Source organism: Stomoxys calcitrans, chromosome 3, assembly GCF_963082655.1.
Source record: "Stomoxys calcitrans chromosome 3, idStoCalc2.1, whole genome shotgun sequence".
Taxonomy (NCBI): Eukaryota; Metazoa; Arthropoda; class Insecta; order Diptera; family Muscidae; genus Stomoxys; species Stomoxys calcitrans.
The window spans coordinates 7,617,684-7,636,142 of record NC_081554.1 but is presented as its reverse complement, the minus strand read 5'-3'; the positions used below and the strand labels follow the sequence as shown (position 1 = coordinate 7,636,142).

Genomic DNA, 18,459 nt, shown 5'->3' with positions numbered 1-18,459 from the left:
GTGTAAAAAATAAAACTAGGAGGTAATACTTTTTTGACAACCTACAGCTGGTTCAGTGTACCGAATTGACCCGTGGGAACGCTTTATCGGCCGGGGGCTGCCGCCGCAGTGTACGTGTTCGTCCCGAGGTGATATCTCCGGCACCTCTATCCTCTATTCCATAGAGATCGTATCGTAAGCGGACGATTGTGCGATCGTAGCATCAGGCCCCCGACCCATTGATGACATCTGCAATAGGTTTAACTTTCCTCATCGAATTTGCCTCATATTTCGCCGCCAGAGATCTGAAGATATCTGCCACCCAATCTTCAGCCACATTGTTCACTACAGATACGCGTGAAGTGAATACTGAGCTGAAAGTGATGATCGATGGAGAAATGATTCCGATAATCAAGTGTTCCAAAATACTTGGCGTCACATTTGGCAGCTCTTACACATTCTCACCACCCGCTACAGCAATGTGCGATAAAGACAGAAATAAAATCAAGATTCTCAAGTCACTTGCTGGCAGCACTGGGGTTAAACGTCTTCCTCAATGAACTTGCCTCATATTTCGCTACAAGAGATCTGAAGATATCTGCCACCAAATCTTCAGTCACATTGTTCACTACAGATACGCGTGAGGTGAATACTGAACTGAAAGCGATGATCGATGGACAAATATTTCCGACCATCAAGTGTCCCAAAATACTTGGCGTCACTCTTGACAGCTTTTACACATTCTCCCCACACGCTACAGCAATCTGCGATAAAATCCGAATAACAAGGTTCTCAAGTCACTTGCAGCACTGGGGTGATCACAAAGAAACCTTGTTGGCCAAGTACAAAGCAGTTGGCCGGTCAGTGGTAAATTATGCAGCGCCAATATGGTCTCTGTGACACACAGTGTACTAATATTCGGATTTGTCAAAATGTCTTCCTCCGTTCTCTGTGGACCACCTTCATTAGGAGACAAAGATCCTACGAAGCCATGACTACATGCTGGACCTCCATGTCTAGAGCCAGAGGTTCAGCGCTACAAAAGAGAACCTTTAGATCAAGCGGCATATCAAACGGGTCTGGACAACATTCATGCAGACACGGTAGCCTATGAGGTGAATAGCTACCGGGTGAATCCTTTGAGAACGAACGCCGCTCATCGCACCTGAAGAAATTTTATCCCCTCCAAACCAGAATAGTTCTGACTCAATTACGATCCGGCAGATCCCTCAGCGATCAGAGCTATGCACCGGAACGCCTTGCTCCCCAAAGGGATCTTACCAAGGATCGCTACCACCACATGCAATTTTCAGTTAATTCAAAATTAAGTAGATAAAAAAAACTATGCTTAAATTCTATTCCACTGATGGTAAATATATTTTACATCCAGTAAGGGTATAATAACACAACAGCAAATAGGCGCACTGACAAACTGCGCACATTTTCGTCTCTCCTCTCTACCACAAGCAAGTATGTCTAATGATCATCTACGATCTACAGTAAATAGATAGCGAGAATAGAAATAAACATACTCGTATATACATATGAATATGCATGTATGTCCAACTGACACAGGTGAAAACAAGAACGGGAAAAAGGATGGTAAACTCAAACTTAAACTATGTAAAACAGACGATAACGCAAATATATTTCTAATACACCACAAATAATAAATTTCTATTCTGAGTTGCAATTAAAGTAAATAATGTGGCAGACATATTAGTTGGGCGGAGGCCCTTCCTTGTTGTTGCTAAATGTTTACAATTAACGATTTTAATATTTTTTGGTATTCTAGACTCGTCACACACAGCACAGACAAATCAAGAAAAAAAAATGAAAGACAACGCAACATTATGTTTGCCTCGCCCCGCGCCCTTCCAAAATTGAATTGAATCATTTGTCGAGAATAGCAACAACACATTCACACAACAGCAGCACACTTAAGTCAGCTGCTCTGCTGCAGCAACCATTAACCAAAAAAAAATTCATTCACCGATGTGACAATGGATATTTTCCATGTGTCTTTGCCATAAATTTGATTTATTCCAGATATTTCTCCACTGTCCTTTGAAGTGTAGGTAACCGATCGATTAAATTCGGGATAAAATTCATAAACTTACCAGAATTTTTCAGCAAAATTATTCCACTTTGCGAACAGAAAAATAACGCGGATAATTCAGAGTCGGTCAAAATTGACGTCTTTATTATTGGAATAGAAATACCGTTAGCGTGACGTACAGGCGTAAAAGCCTAGACTCAATCAAAGAGTCTAGAGTCATAGGGTGGGTATTCTGTTCTGCTTTCGGAATAGTTGCTGAAATAATTTTTTTACGATTGAAGTTTGACAGTAATCATTTGTTTCCATACTTTTTTATCTGCATTTACGGTTTTATATTTTTTGCACTAATCACTGATTTTGACAGATAGTGCACTCATTATTTAGTTGTTTGACAACTGTCACTTCCTGTAAATGAATTTATCTGGGGTACTATATTGTTTTCCACAGTTGAAAACACACATTTTTCATTGTTACTTTTTTGAAATATTGCAAAAATCTCATTGAGAACACAATATTTTTATGAAGATTTTTTTCATAAATAATGGCTGGTACTACGTTTGTTTTTCACAGTTGAAAAACCATTTTTTCCGCGATTACTTCTTTAAAAAGCTGCACAAATAACAATGATAGAAAGACATTTTTATAGAAATTTTACCTAAAGTAATGAGTAATGTTACTTTTTTTGAAATATTGCAAAAATCTCATTGAGAACACAAGATTTTTATGAAGATTTTTTCATAAATAATGGCTGGTACTACGTTCGTTTTTCGCAGTTGAAAACCCATTTTTCCGCTATTACTTCTTTAAAAAACTGCACAAATAACAATGATAGAAAAACATTTTTATAGAAATTTTACCTAAAGTAATGAGGGAATGTCCTACTGAATGAAATCAGCAAGTTATTTTTTTTATAATCTAAAAAAAGTAATCGGCGAAAAATATAGCGAAGAGCGAATATAGTACCAGAGTTTATTTATCTTCTTATAAGTATTAAGTTTTCATTGTGTTTTTGTAGTGTAACCGTGAAAAATGTGTGTTTTCAACTGTGGAAAATATAGAACCAGCCTTCAATTTGTAAACAAAACGCGCCTGTTGTTATTTGTCTAATGTTTCAAAAAGTAATTGCGGTTTTTCAACGATGAAAAATGAACATAGTACTAGCCGTAACTTATGAAACAATTTTAATAAAATTATTATATTACCATTGTGATTTTTGTATGTTTTAAGAAAGTAACCGCCAAAAAAATGTGTTTTCAACTATGAAAAACGAACATAGTGATAGCAGCTTAATTTGTTGTTGGGCAAGCGACTTTACCTTCTTAATTCTACCAAGAGTGTACCCTGGTCTATAAAGTGCAACGAATCAGCTGATAAAATTTAGGTATTTCAAAACATTAGAACGCAAATTTATATCATTAAATAATATTAAAATCAAATATTAAGTGAATAAACATTTTACATACACATTTGACTGTTTGCCGAGGAGCACTAACCAACTATACTTGATAATAAAACTAATTACAAGCATATTTAAATAAAATCATAATATATTTTGTTGTTCTACAACTGGGAAGTACGGAAATTTTTGGTGCTTTTTTGTACAAATGAAAATATTTTTATAAAAGAACAGACTAGATAATGGACTCTGCGAAGGTAACATATTAATTTTCTACTTCATCATATGAAATTTTTTCAGTCATTTCTATTTTTAAAGCTTATAATTTTGGGCTTCTTTTATGGCTTGTGGGATAGCATTAAAGGTATGACATTGGTTTTTTACATTGATGCTGAAATTCATAGACAAAATGCAGAAAAAGAAGCTGAACGACAGCAACGTATAAACGAATGTCAACGCATGATGCGGAGAAGTCCCTCACCAGTCCCATCTTCTGCATCTGCCATGTATGAAGAGCAACGTCAACGCGAAATGTTGGTAAGAGGCAATACGAATCCTGATGAACGTCGGTTGGATAATTTGCCCAAGAAGGAAAAGACCTCAGAAACTACAATACCTTTTAAGTAAGTCAATGGACGTATACATACGCATTTACAATTTTTTTTATTTTCTTTTATAACCATAAATAATAAACTTTCGTATATTCAATATTTGCAGACAGAAAAAAATAGCAAAACAAGTGCTGAAGTCATGTGCGCTCAACGGCGGTTTCACATGGATGAGCATTATACTGTTTGAACGCGTACTGCTTCCAACTTTAAAATTGATACTAACATGGTGCTATGGAGAAAAATCTCAAGATCTGCATATGATATGGGGTTGGCTCTCTTTTTTCCTGTCGATAATCTTTGGAATGATGTGGGTTTTACCAATTTTTTTGCTAAGTAAAATAGTTAGCTCTCTGTGGTTTGCCGATATTGCAAACGAGGCATACAAAGTGCGCAAAGGCAAACCCAATCTTATACCGAACATCAGTAAATTAGTTGCAGATTTCCTCTTCAATTTAGTAGTTCAGGCTTTGTTTTTGGTACAAAGCCAACTGGTCTGCTTATTTCCCATTCCGTATGTTGGCGAATTTTTATGTTTTATACACCTTTGCCTATTATATTCGCTTTATGCGTTCGAATACAAATGGTTTAATATGGGATGGGAATTGCATAGGCGTTTAAATTACATCGAAATAAATTGGCCATACTTTTTGGGATTTGGTGTTCCCTTGACCGTTCTGACAAATATGACGTCGTCAATTATTGTGAGCAGCTGCATTTTTTCTATATTTTTTCCATTATTTATATTGAGCGGCAATGAGGCAAAACCAATTATTGGAACAACGTAAGCTTATCCCCTTTCCTGCCAAGTATCCGATATAATAACAATGTATTTAATATTTTTCAGTGACACAGCATTGCGACTATTCTCACCCGTTATATTTGTATCTAACCTAATTTTTGGGGGTCGAAAAGTGAATAAGGTAACTGCCAATAAAAGTGCACCTACAAAACAGCATGTTAACCATAATCAGCATCAACATCGTCAGCAGTCAAAAGATGAGCTTAGGAAACGCCGGGAGACTCTTAATCAACAACAACCGCCTCAATATCGCTATCCTCAACCTCCATCAAGAATCAGTCCCGCACGTTTAACTCCGACGCCCGAGCGTCAAATACGTTATGCTGACGGTAGTCGTATCCTTCTACCAACACATACTCCAGCAGTTCCTGCATCAGTCCAAAGCAGAAACCACAATCAACGAAGGTAGTTTTACATTAAGAATGACTGTGTGTACGCTTGCGATATATAATAAGATGGATAACATTTTTTACTTTTAAGTCTAAAATTTTTTGCAAATATGTCTTAAGTTGAGCAATATATGATTATAATTTTTTTACTAAATTAATCAAGTTCCTAGTAGAAATGGTTTTTATTAACGAAAGCAAATCTTATAGGAAAAAGTTAATTAAAAAAACTCGCCGTGATTCGTTTAGATCACTGGTGCACAAAACTTAAATTTCCTTAACGTAAGCGTTGATGCTCATTCTACATGCATTCTTATTCTCTTGGCTTTATCCGTTGTCGAGACAGCAACGAATGAATATGCGCATGGGTGTAAGAATCGTTTTTTGTGTTTTTGTTTTAAAAACAATATTTTTTCCTGATTAATGGCAAGATAAAAAAGGAAAGATAAGTAATTTTGTATCTTTTTGTATCGGATAAATGAATTTTCATTTAATGAAAGAATTATACAAATTAAGGAGAGTAATTCACGCATATAATTTCATTTTCATTTTGTGCACCAATGATTAAATCATTCCCAAGAATTACTTTTTCTAATATCTAACTTTGCCATATCGAGGTTTCTGTGTATTTTTTTAGGGAAATCGAAAAATTTCGGAGCTTAAAATAAGTTGGAATTTTGGTTTTGTTTTTTGAATTGATGAACAAATACAGGGGAGTAGAATATGATATTTTTCAGATTTCATCACATACATCTATTTTTTATTATTCTAACTTTGGATAATACAAAATATGGACTACCGCAGTCGAATGTGTCAAATGAAGTTAGAAGTTGAAGCATTCTTAAATTTTGAAGCTAATTCATGTCGAACAACTCATCAGGTGGTTCATCTTTAATTTCTGGCATTGTGTGATATGCGGACATTGTAATAAGTGAAAAAGCTTCCCAAGACATGGTTGGATCTTTGTCTTCGGGGATGTTATAGCCTGGAAAATCAGTTTTGTTTGGAAATTCTTTGAAATTCGTGCACTGTTTAAAAGACGGATCCAATTTTAGCAGTGATTGCACCACAGGATTTGACAAACCAAAAAACTTTTCTCCCTGGACACGTAAAGGCAATTTGGCCGCATCAGATAGCGACCTTCGCAATGTCTCCAAAAGGGATTGATGGCAAATATTAGCACTTTCACCAAAGAAAACGCTATCCAAATCATTGTCCGGTATTATTTGAAATTGGGGCATTCCAGTATTATTAAGAATTTTGCATGTAAATACGCACTTCCTTTGCGGATCCTTTGGGTGCGCATAAATACGTGTCGCAACATACCCCACAGGGTAAATCCAACTGGAATTGTGGAAATTAGGATTGGTTGGAAGAATTTCACCCAAAGAGTGGATTAAAACGTTGCACAAATTTATTGGCATTTTTGGTTTTCCTTGCGAATCACAATCGACCTGTGAGTTTACATTGCTGATACGTTTTTTTGGTCCTCTCTTCTTGGGAATGTTATTTGTTTTCTGCTGTATTGCGACAATTTCCGTATTATTGTTCTTATTATCAAGGCCCTCATCGTATCCTTCATGGCGCATAAGACGTTTAATTAAATACCTTCGCTCCTCTCGTGCTAGTTGTAAGTCTAGTTGGATTTGAGAAACTTCATCGCACAATGAAGCATTTTCCTGAAAAGGCAATGCAATAAAACAAGCCAATATCTCAAGTTCGCATACTTACAAAAACCAAATGTTTAATTTGCTTCTTCAGTTTTTTATATTTTGATTTATATTTTAGATTCATAACTCTTGAATGCTGACTATTTTGGTATTGAAGATGAGCGGATGAGGACATCTTCTTAGATATAAAATGGTTTTAAAGCAAGTTATTGCATGAAGAAAATAGTACCAGATGATCAGGGTTGGGATGTCACATTCATTCCATTAAGCTGAGTTTTCTGTTCAGCTTTTCAGGTGGAATGCTGTCAAACTTCATATAAAAAAAGCGTCGGCGAAACGCTCAAGGCGGACTTAAAAAGGTGGTCTTACGCGAACGGCTTTTAACAGCCGGGCAGCTTTGACGGTATTAAGATGGCAGATTTTAGTTTGCATTCTCTTTGTTGGTATATTCTTTCTCGCATATTCTCTGCTTATTACGGAAACGTTTACACACGCACACAAATTTCTTTGTGTGTGTTGACAAAACGCCGATCAGCTTGATGACAAGATGGCGGATCGCACCGTATAATTTGTGGTTGTTGTACAAATGAGACCAACTTTAATTGTTTCACCATGCGAAACTCTGAAGGAAAATAGGTGAAAAAGTAGTACTCTGTTTATAGTGAGGAAAATGGCAAAAAGAAATTTTAGCGGCAACGCTTGACATTATTGTCGGCATCATTTTTGTTTTATTGGTTTCAACGGTAAGTGTTTTCTTTTTGTTATTTTATTTACATGCGAAAAAAAACAATAAAACCATAAGTACAGATAAAAAATGTCTTTTGGTATGAAAATAAAAACAAAACATAACTGTAAAATTTCTCTCGCGAAACAATTAAAGTTTTTATCAACTGGGCTAGCTTGCAATCATGATTGTTTACACATGTCTGTAAAAAAAGGACAATACATCTGAGAATACACGCCGAATAGAGCGTGCACGGGATACCCACATTGCCTTAACAAGGTGCAAAATTCTCAAGACCCCGTGGGACACTAGTGGGCACAGGGTCCTTTGCCCCAAAAACGCATTTCGAATTTGTGTTACTGGGGTCAAACCACTTCTACACACCAAGTTTCAATAAAATCAGAGATGGGCCCTATGAAGTGCATTTTTGCCTATATATCGTGTGATACCAACTTTAGTATAATTTAGCACCCCACAAAAAGTGTTATCAATTCAACAAGCATTTGCAATAAGAGGCAGATCAAAACAAATATACAACAAAATAAATTTTCAACTAAAATTTTTATTTACTTGCTGGAATTTATTAGCCATGTTATGTTGCTTGTGTTTAAAAGGCACAGAAAATGCTATGCCAATTTTTGGAGATTCAGAAATGTCAGAAAAATATAATGTAGCGGCAATTTTAGCAAAGCATTTCTGGTTTGAAGTAAGATTTTTGTTGCACTTAATGCATAAACGATTAATTAAAGTAAATTTTTTATACAGCCAAATAAGGATGACCCAGCTTTTACCGCAATATGTAATGCATGCTGGGGAAAACTTTATGATTTCCATAAATTCTATGAAATGGTGGAAATAGTTCACCACCGTTTGATTAACACGGAGATTGTGACGGTGAAAAGTGAAGAAACGCTTGCATGCAAAGATGAGCCGTATGAAGAAAATTTACATGAATTGGGCGAGGTGCCACTTTCTACGGAATTAGTGGCCTTAAACCAGTCAACGAAGTCTTGCTCCACTTTAGACTCGGACATCCATTTCAACGCTCATAATTCCAACGATAGCCATAGCTATGACAATGAATTTGATATGGACTATCAAGAGGAGGATTCTGAGCACTCGGATCCATTTGACGATACAGAAGTGGTAAGAGATATGCACGAGCAGGATTTACAAACTCCAACTGAGAAAAGGACACGTTCAACCCGAAATTCAAAGAAATCGAATGCACCAGCCGATAGCGTACTACCTTCGGTAGCTGAAAAGCTTGCAGTTCCAGTAAAGAGGGGAAGAAAGCCTAAAGTTAAAATTTCTTTGGATCATGAAAACAAAGGCGACAAGCCAAAGAAATCTAAATGCAAAGAGAAACCTAATAAAAATCCAGACGAAGAGAGTGCCTATAAAAATAAGATGAAATCGTTCGACAATGAAATTTCTCAGTATATGGGCCTACATTGTGATGTGTGCAACATAGCTGTAGAAAATTTTGCTACCCTAAAAAATCATATGCGCATTGAACATAGCATTGAAAATGGCTACGTGAAATGCTGTGACAAAAAATTCTGCAAGAGAGCAAATCTGTTGTATCATATTCGGCGTCATGTTAATCCAAATTGTTATAGGTGAGTATGTTGAACAAGCTTCCGCTTTCCGCGTCGTTTCATCTACAGAGAGGTTTTTTTTTAAGTTGCCCCTATTTAGTAGTATCTAGAAACACAATTAATAAAATTAGTGTTTGAAAGGAAATTCACTGCATCGAGCATGATGTCCTATATTCAAATCTATTTTCTCCAATTTTTTTATAGACAAAGAAGATGCGGGTGATCGGTACTTTAATCCCAAAAATACATATAGCTAGATTGTGAACCTGCTTCAAATCCCGGCGAGAAAATCTGAAAACATTTTTAGCCATGTGCCCATATCATATAAATAAGTGCTGTCCGATTTCAAGTTTAAGCTCAATGGTAAGGGATATATTTTTTATTGCCGAGTCCAAACGGCGAGGCGCAGAGCAACAACACTTGGTAAATAAGTTTTACAAGGCTGAACACTCTCAAATGTGGCCATAATTAGTGAGAAATTAACCATCGATGTACTCGCCAGGATTAGAACCCATGCGTTCAGCGTTATACAATATAACCTCTCCCCTGCTATGGCCTCCATGCATAGTGATATGGGAAATAAATTCCAGGGACGATCAACTCTTACTGGTATAGAACTAGTGTAAGCAGAACTCCTAATAAGAGGAATTACTACTTGCGGATTTCTTCGAATCTACTTAACAAATTTATGATCTTATGACAACTGTAGAAATGTACATAATACGAGATGTGTTCAAGATCTTTAATTTTACTATAAAAAAATCGATATATGGATAATCCCATGACAGCCGGTTGTACGTACCGGATTGACCTGATGGAGTTCTTCATCGGCAAGGGCTGCCGTCTCAGTGCATAACAGACTGCTGCAACAACAACAACTATATATAGTCACTATATAATGTAAGGGAAAAAATTTGGGGACCATACATTAATTGGTATAGCAAAAGAATATGAGCAAGACATTTTTTTCCAGAATTAGGAATGTTTCCAATCCGAATGCCGTTCCTTACAATATTTAACTATATCAAGCTATGATGCGAATATCCAAACACGATAGATTTATATGCAATAACCCAAAGGTGATTAACAAAAGACCAATATCTGTCCCAAGGAATGTTGTTGTTTTAAAAGTGTGTTGGCAGCCCTTGCCGATCAAGGACTCCATCGGGTCAATGCGGTATGTACAACTGGCTGCCATAAGATTGGTGGTTGTTGAAACATTACATAATGTTGTTAACATTAGCTTCCAGCATAGCAGATAAACCACTATTTCAAACAAAAATAAGAGCAACATCATCAGCCTAAGAAAATGTAGATAAGTATATGTGAGCTATAATTCAGTTTGTTCCGCTGAAAAGGCCTTCTAATACAGGGTAAAATAGGCTATATCACGCATTAGTTATTTTAGAAGGAAAGTTTTAAAAATAACAGCACAATAACTTAATCAGGCTTGAACCGAATAGTACTCCATATTTCAGCAACCAAATGACAAAGACCTAAAACATTTTTATTATGTCTAATAATAAATATCTTTTACAATGCCTTTCTCATAGATGTGAGGATTGTGACCAAATATTTTCTGATTATCAATCGTTACGAAATCATCTCAACGTTAAACACCAAAAGGAAGAAGATAAAATATACAAATGCAACGAGTGTCCAAAAAAATTTGCCCGCAAATATCTACTTGAACAGCATAGAACTTTTAAGCATAAAGATCGTTGCAAACAATGCAAAATGTGTAATAGAAGGTAGTTCCGCGTATTCATTATACTTTAAACCACACTATAAAATATATATCTTAATTTTAAATTTTTTAGATATAAAACAATTGAGGAGCTTGAGGAGCATAATAAAGAACCATGTGCAGCCGGAATAATGTGCGATATTTGTGCTAAAGTTATTTTTGGTCCCGGGGCTTTTAAACGCCACCAATTAGAACATGATGGCGGTGATGCTCACAAACTGCAATGTGATTTATGCGGGTCATGGCATAAAGATAAATATGCACTCAGAAAACACAAACGACGTCATTTGGAACCTAAGACACCCCATGTATGTGATATTTGTAATAAAGTTTCACCCAGTCGAGAAGCCATGGTTAGTCACAAAAAATACGCTCACCGATCTGATCGAACTTTTGAGTGTGAATTTTGCAAAAAGTGCTTCAAACGACCAATTTCGTTAAGGGAACACTTGACAACACACACGGGTGCCGTCTTATATACATGCCCCTACTGCCCGAAAACATTTAATTCCAACGCTAATATGCACTCACATCGCAAAAATGTACATCCTGTTGAATTTGAAGAAGCTCGTAAACGACGCCAAAGAGTTGGTTATATGGGTGATCAAAATTCTTCGATAGACGTTTCGAAGCCTTTAGCAATAGGCGCGCCAATCACTGATAGTAAAATAGTGCCTAATTTGCCCAAAGTCGAGTCTAATCATACTATAACGTTATTTGACGCAAATTAAAAATAAATAATATTTTCAAATACGTAGACTATTTCTATAATATGCAATCATGAAACAATATCCTTTCTAACAATTCTTTTGCATTCAATTAATCCCCATGATGTTTTTTATTAAATTATCAAAAAGGTCCAATTAGAAATTTTTTTACAAACCCCTCGAGTCCAGAAGATTTAAACTTATATCCCTGTTAAAATTCAGATGTGTGCTTTACAACTTGCTCTAGTTGAAATGGTTGTAAAGCACCTTGATCCATTTGACATCTCCTTCTGATGATTTTTCTTGGTTGAAAATGAAATCGCGGTAAAGAAAACCAGTTAAATGCTTCTAGCAACAACAAACTTTTTGCTGACTTTTTAAATGTTTTTTGCTATACTATTCTTCGAATAGAAAGCATTAAACAATGGTCTAAAGCCGGACAATATCCTGCAACTGAATCGCAATAAGATTTAAGATTTATAGATATCTTCAAAAGCTGGTACTATGTTCGTGTTTCGTGTTTGGAGTTTTTTTTAATAGATTAACTCACAGATTTCATTCAGTATTAAAAAATTTCAATAAAATTTTTGTTTGAAATTTTTGTAAAGCTTCGAAAAATAATCGCGAAAAACAGCAAACAAATTCCTATTAAATTATACCGAAATCCGAAGAACTATTCTTCGCAAGAACACGAACAAAGTCAAACAACAACACACAACAAAGACAATGGGATTGAAGCAAAGTTAAGTGGCGTTTAATTTGACTTTACTTGGCTATGACAGAACATTTGTCCCATCAGCCAAACTTAGAATAGCATTCTGCGCTCCTTCTATGATCGCTGCCACCAAAGTTTCGAGGTGTCTCTCACCACTTGATCTTTCCATTGGGCTCTTGGCCGTCCCGGTTTGCATGTGTCATCGTAATTTCCTTCAAAAACTTCTTCGCTGGAGCTTCTTAATTTATTCTTCTGACAACATGACCTAGCCAACTATAATAACGCCGCTCATACAGTACTTGGTTCATACGACGCCGACACTCTCCACGTTTCTCCTCTCTCCTCTTCTCACGATACCTCTGATTGCAGGGTTGCTCTGTATGCCGCCTTTTTGGTTTCTGTAGCATCTCGACACTCTAGGTCGGTACCATGGGTTTCTTGGTGAAGGCTTCCGGTACCCAAGTACGGATTTCGCGGCATTTTCCTTGGAGTGGGCATTGGATTGCCACTGCGTTAAACCATCGGGAAAAGGAGTGCTGTCATCAAGCAGTTTGGTCAGTCGAGTGGATAATGCTGTTGCCATCTGTTGTGTTTGCAAATTTCAATGTTTAGTTTCCGTGTCCGTGTTTGACGGTATTAAGATGTCAGATTTTTGTTTGCATTCTCTTTGTTGTTATCTTCCTTCTTTCTATTTCTTTTCTCTGCTCATGAACGCACACGTATATACACACGCACACAAATTTGTTTTCGCGTGTTGGCAAAACGGTGAGTTTGATGACAAGATGGCGAATTGCACCATATGATTTGTGGTTGTTGTACAAATGAAACCACCTTTAATTGTTTCGCCATGAAAGCCTAGTACTAACTTCTACTTTTCGGCCGAACAACTGTCAAAATGCATTAAAAAAAATGTTGTCGAAAAAAGTGCGAACACATTCTGTATAAATGGTACACAAATAGACAACAGTTTTGAAGCAGAATTGATTCGGCACATTTCGTGAGCTTTAATTATATTTGAATAGTAGCGACATATTGCTACTATTAAAACCTGGCCTTATTAAATCCACCTTGCTAGGCTTTAAAGAACAAAGCATTTAGTGGGAAGAGTGTTTTATTTATCCACATGCTGGCGAATCCGCTAGACTGGTAGACAAGATTTTGAAAATTAGATTTGTTTCTTAATCAAAAAAAAAAAAAAAATTAAAAAAATTGTACTCAGCTGTTCGCATTACCTCACCTTATAAGTACATTCTGATAAATAGATTAGGAATCCCAAGCAGGATGAACGTATAAGGTAAGGTCATGTAAACAGCTGAGTACATTTTTTTATTTTTGTTTTGATTTTGTAGTCTAAGTGTCAAAGGCTTGATAACACAGCTGTGATTTTTTTTTTCTAAAATCTTTAAAAGATGTTCTAGTTATCCGAGATTGCACACATAAGTAGCAAAACAGTGTTATAATGATAAAAAAGTACAAATGTAAAACATATTTGGTGAAGATAAGTTTTAAAACAACGTTTATTTCTGCAATCACTTTAACATTTCAATTTACGGCTTTTGCCACTCAAGGTAGTTTCGTTGGGGGTAGATTTTTGTTGTTGTGCTAATGACCCTACCTCTTAATTGTACCATGCATGGATCCCAAGTTGGAACGATTTTATCAAAATGGCAAAAGTCGACTTTTAGTTTTTTTGTCTTCAAAGTCGATTATTCGACTTCTTTAGCCTATAAAAGTTGACTTCGACTTTTTTACAAAAAGTCTATTACTCGACTTTCAGATCCCTAAAATAGATGCGTATTCGCGTCATTTATATGTTTATATGTATTATTGTTTTTGTCCTTCGTCCGGCAAATAACTTAAGTTTTCGCAATATGCAAAATCGCAATATCGTACTTGGCAAATGGAAAACTTACAAGTGATTATAAAACTTTTTCATAGATTATCTCATCTTCACCTGTCTTTCATGTAAGAAGTTATGGAAGTGTACCCGCCGATGATGAGAGAAAGTATAACAAATATAAAGTTTACAATTTACAAATTTGAAATTCTCTCCAGCATTTGCTAATTTTATTATTAAACATGATGTGCTGTTTGTGTTTACAAAGCTCTGAAAACATCACAAAAGTCTTCGAAGATTCGGGGAGAAATGGAAAATATAACATTGCTACAGTGTTGGCAAAGCATTTTTGGTTTGAGGTAATGTTTATATATACATGAATAAAGCAATAAAACAGAACATATTATATCTCTCCAACAGCCCCATAGAGATGATCCAGTCTTCACAGCTATTTGTAAGTCATGTCTGGGCAAACTTTACGATTTCCATGAATTTTATGAAATGGTCGAGTTGGTTCATAACCGGTTGAATGAACCGGAGATCGTGACGGTAAAAAGCGAAACGGCCATTGTGGAATGTGGTGTCCTTGCGGGTAAAGTTGAACCAAACGAGGAATACGATGTTTTGGGTGAAGTTCCATTTTCCACAGAACTGATAGAGTTAAACAAATCAGTTTGCACGGGTCTGGAAGCTTCGGAAGAGGCATTTAAAAATGTATCGCATAACTCCATTGATACGGACGACAGTTCATGTGATATGGATGCATTTAACAACTTGCAATCCGAAAATTCGGATCCATTCGACGACACTGAAGAAACCAGAGATTCAAAAACCCCCAAAGAAGAACCCATAGACGAATTCACGAAGGAAGAAATTGAGGCGATAGAGGAGAGCGAAAAAACCACACGCTCCAAAAGAGTCCAAAAGTCTCAAACAATTATAGAAAAAGACTCCATACAAATCAAGCCTAAAAAAAGAGGAAGAAAGCGCAAAGATGAAAATGTCTCAGATAAAACAGAGGAGTTAAAGCCGACAAAGTACAGAAATGCCAAACCTAAGGCTAATAAAAAGCCAGAGGAAGAAAGTGCGTACAAAATTAAAATGAAATCGTTTGATGACGAAATTGCACAATACATGGGGCTCCATTGTGATGTTTGTAATGTAGCTGTTGAAAATTTTGCTGGAATAAAAACTCATATGCGTAGTGAGCACAATATTGAAAACGGCTATGTGAAATGTTGTGATAAAAAATTCAACAAGAGAGCAAATTTGCTTGCACATATTCGACATCATGTTGATCCGAACTGCTATAGGTAAGATGGTAAATTGGAATTAGCTTTTACTACTTTCATTTAATCGAATCACAATTGCATTGTCCAACGGTATTAAACATAAACTTTTCATGCCATAATATATCAATTATTTTTTAAAATTCATGCTATATTATATACCTTTGAAGTCCGCAAATCATTCTTAATCCTTATTCCATGAAAAATGTTACGTTTGCTTGGCGTTATTATTATTATTGTTTTTTAAGAGGATAATTCTATGGTTAAAAGTATTTATCGAGCAGCAGTTATATTGGCTCGCAAATCACTGACACCGTATACTTAAAATTTTTAAACGTTAACCACATTTTTATTTGCAGATGTGATGAATGTAATCAAATTTTCTCAGATTATCAATCGCTTCGTAATCATAATTTCATCAAACATCAAAAAGAGGAAGATAAAATTTATAAATGCAATGAATGCCCGAAAAAATTTGCCAAGAAATATCTTTTGGAGCAGCATAGGACTTTTAAACATAAGGACCGTTTTAAACAATGTAAAACTTGTAACAGAAGGTTAGTAAATGTATAATAATAAAACATATGGCCTAGTAGATTAACTCTGATTTTGTAGATATAAAACATTGGCAGAATTAGAGGAACATAATAAAGAGCCCTGCGTTGGTGGGAGAATGTGTGATGTATGCGCAAAGGTTATTTTTGGTCCCAGCGCCTTCAAGCGTCACCAAATGGAACATCAGGACGGGCAAGCAAGAGAGCAATGTGATTTGTGCGGATCGTGGCATAAAGATAAGTATGCGCTACGAAAACACAAGCGACGTCATATGCAACCGAAAACGCCACATGTATGTGACATTTGCAATAAAGTATCGCCAAGTCGCGATGCCATGGAAAGTCATAAGAAATATGCACATCGTTCGGATCGTACATTTGAGTGCGAATTTTGTAAAAAAAGTTTTAAAAGGCCAAGATCCCTGAGGGAACATATGAGTACCCATACCGGAGCTTACTTGTATACCTGTCCACACTGCCCGAAAACATTCAATTCCAATGCGAACATGCACTCTCATCGTAAAAATGTCCATCCCGTTGAATTTGAAGAGGCCAGAAAAAAGAGGCAACGAGTTGGTTATTTAGGCGACCAGTTAAGCGCAGCTGAAGTTTTAGCTTCGAAATTTGATACTGCAAAATCTGAAACATCAAATATAGCTCAAACAAATTAAATAAATGAGACGCAAGACCAGTTTCATTATATAATGCAAACTAATATGTATGTAGTTGTTTGCACATAACTTGTAAAAGGAAAATAGAAAAAATTAATTTATAAAATCTATAAAAGCAATAAATTTTCATTGATTTATTTGTGGCCAACACAGACAAAAATAAAAATCGGGTTCAATCATGAAATTAATTGGTTCAATTAGTTTTTTAATTGAAATTGCTTCAATCACGAAAATGATAATATCAATCAAAATATTTGAGAAAGATAATTGAAAAAATTTGCAACTACAAAAATTGTATATTCAATTAAAATTATGGCTGAAAATTTGTGAAATTTTCAATTAATTTTTTTGTTGATCCAATTAAAAAATGATTGGAATTCATTCTGTGTTTAACTCGACATAAGGTTCAAAATTTCTCAAAATTGAAATTTTTTTATAAAAATTTATTTAAAAAGGTATTTTTTGCAAAATAAATCTACTTTTGTTGTTAATAAATTTTATGAATGGCAAGCTTTTATAAAAGCAATTCAATTCCTTCCTGATGTTACTGAGGACGATACTAACAGTCGGGTCTTCCTCAATGATCATTTCAATGCTGCTAGCGAGAGCCTTAAATACAGATTTAAGGGGCAGTGTAAACGGGGTTTATGGTGTTTAAGCTTTTCAATGCAGATAATCCAAAAGCAGAAGTCCTTTTGCTGGTTGGATCATATAATATTATTGATATTGAGGAAAGCGGTATAATTCAATTTTCTGTAGTACCTATATAGTTAGTGATAATAGTTTTTTTTGTCACCAAAGTTGAGGGATAATGCTAGGAAGCTGGGCTGGAAGGGATAATGCTAGGAAGCTGAGTGTGAATGTTACTCAGATATTTGTATATATGGATTTTGATGCTGTAAGTGCTGCTGTTGTCGAAGAATATGTGTCTTCGTGTGATTTTTCTGATCTATTCAGGACAGGACTGATGTTGATGAGCAACTGAATCTGCTTTATGATAAATTGGCGGAAATTCGTCTACCTCTCCTGTTCGCAGAAAGAGGTATTCTTATACTAGAAAAGATGTTTGGAGTGTATGAAATCCGATATAGCGTTTTTTAAGGGATATAGCTTGGCGAACTTATCAACGCGATCGTTCTGCTGCGAAATGGAAAATTTATTGCAAATTGCGCAAAAATCTAAGCGCATCATTAATAAGGCAAAGCCAATAGCGGATTCAGAATTATTTGATGGTAACACGCCTAAGGAAATATGGCAGATTTTGGATAAGTATGGGATTGGGAAAAGTATGGGATTGGGAAGATTTAAGTACGACTTTTTGTCATATCAGGTATCGGAAAGCCGGACTTTTGCTACACTTCCTAATAACGATTATGGTTTTTAATTTCGCCCAGTATCAAGAATTGATTTGTTTCATTAATTAAATCACGGGCTCTTGGATCTGATGGATTACAGTCAAATTTCTTGAAGATTATATTTCCTTTATAAATGATTTTGTCTTGCTTATTGTTAAAACCATACGCACAACATCAATATTTCCAGCCATGATATAATTACCATGTAGTGTACCGTAAACAGCTGAGTACAATTTAAAAAGATGGTCTCACCCGAACAGCTGTTAACAGCCGGCCAGGTTTGACAGCCTCTTTGTTGTCATCTCTTTCTCCCATATTTTCTGCTCATGTACGCACACGTATATACACACGCACACAAA

The 18,459-nt window shown here is 35.7% G+C and overlaps 5 protein-coding genes across 9 annotated transcripts in view; 3 read left to right on the top strand and 2 right to left on the bottom strand.

Annotated features, from left to right (window-relative positions):
- The window catches only part of LOC106092127 (eukaryotic translation initiation factor 4E-binding protein Mextli), a 36,740-nt gene extending 34,558 nt beyond the window's left edge, over positions 1–2,182 (bottom strand). For all 4 annotated transcript variants that reach the window (XM_013258898.2, XM_013258907.2, XM_013258910.2 and 1 more), the window contains exon 1: positions 2,100–2,182. The gene's annotated coding sequence lies outside the window, so the exon portion shown is untranslated. The remainder of the gene's footprint in view (positions 1–2,099) is intronic.
- Positions 2,183–3,394: 1,212 nt separating this feature from the next.
- Positions 3,395–5,391, top strand: LOC106092270 (etoposide-induced protein 2.4 homolog). Its single transcript, XM_013259081.2, has 4 exons — positions 3,395–3,691; positions 3,753–4,057; positions 4,152–4,826; positions 4,890–5,391. The coding sequence occupies exons 1-4, from the start codon at positions 3,677–3,679 to the stop codon at positions 5,251–5,253; spliced, it is 1,359 nt and encodes a 452-aa protein (XP_013114535.1). The 5' UTR covers positions 3,395–3,676; the 3' UTR covers positions 5,254–5,391.
- Positions 5,392–5,947: 556 nt separating this feature from the next.
- On the bottom strand, positions 5,948–7,276 carry LOC106092279 (transforming growth factor beta regulator 1). Its single transcript, XM_013259093.2, has 2 exons — positions 6,962–7,276; positions 5,948–6,909 (listed from the first exon to the last, which is right to left on the bottom strand). Exons 1-2 carry the CDS (start codon positions 7,073–7,075, stop codon positions 6,085–6,087), a joined length of 939 nt encoding a protein of 312 aa, XP_013114547.2. The 5' UTR covers positions 7,076–7,276; the 3' UTR covers positions 5,948–6,084.
- Positions 7,277–8,126: 850 nt separating this feature from the next.
- On the top strand, positions 8,127–11,725 carry LOC106091913 (transcription factor grauzone). The gene is made up of 4 exons (XM_013258617.2): positions 8,127–8,330; positions 8,390–9,246; positions 10,779–10,976; positions 11,046–11,725. Exons 1-4 carry the CDS (start codon positions 8,214–8,216, stop codon positions 11,701–11,703), a joined length of 1,830 nt encoding a protein of 609 aa, XP_013114071.1. The 5' UTR covers positions 8,127–8,213; the 3' UTR covers positions 11,704–11,725.
- Positions 11,726–14,149: 2,424 nt separating this feature from the next.
- On the top strand, positions 14,150–16,929 carry LOC106091896 (transcription factor grauzone). Of its 2 annotated transcripts, XM_013258593.2 has the most exons (5): positions 14,150–14,359; positions 14,450–14,590; positions 14,652–15,544; positions 15,880–16,077; positions 16,136–16,929. In XM_013258593.2, exons 2-5 carry the CDS (start codon positions 14,474–14,476, stop codon positions 16,743–16,745), a joined length of 1,818 nt encoding a protein of 605 aa, XP_013114047.2. In that variant the 5' UTR covers positions 14,150–14,359; positions 14,450–14,473; the 3' UTR covers positions 16,746–16,929. The 2 variants fall into 2 exon arrangements, with proteins under 2 accessions (XP_013114047.2, XP_059221912.1); XM_059365929.1 differs by having other exon boundaries at positions 14,150–14,590.
- Positions 16,930–18,459: the final 1,530 nt, after the last annotated feature.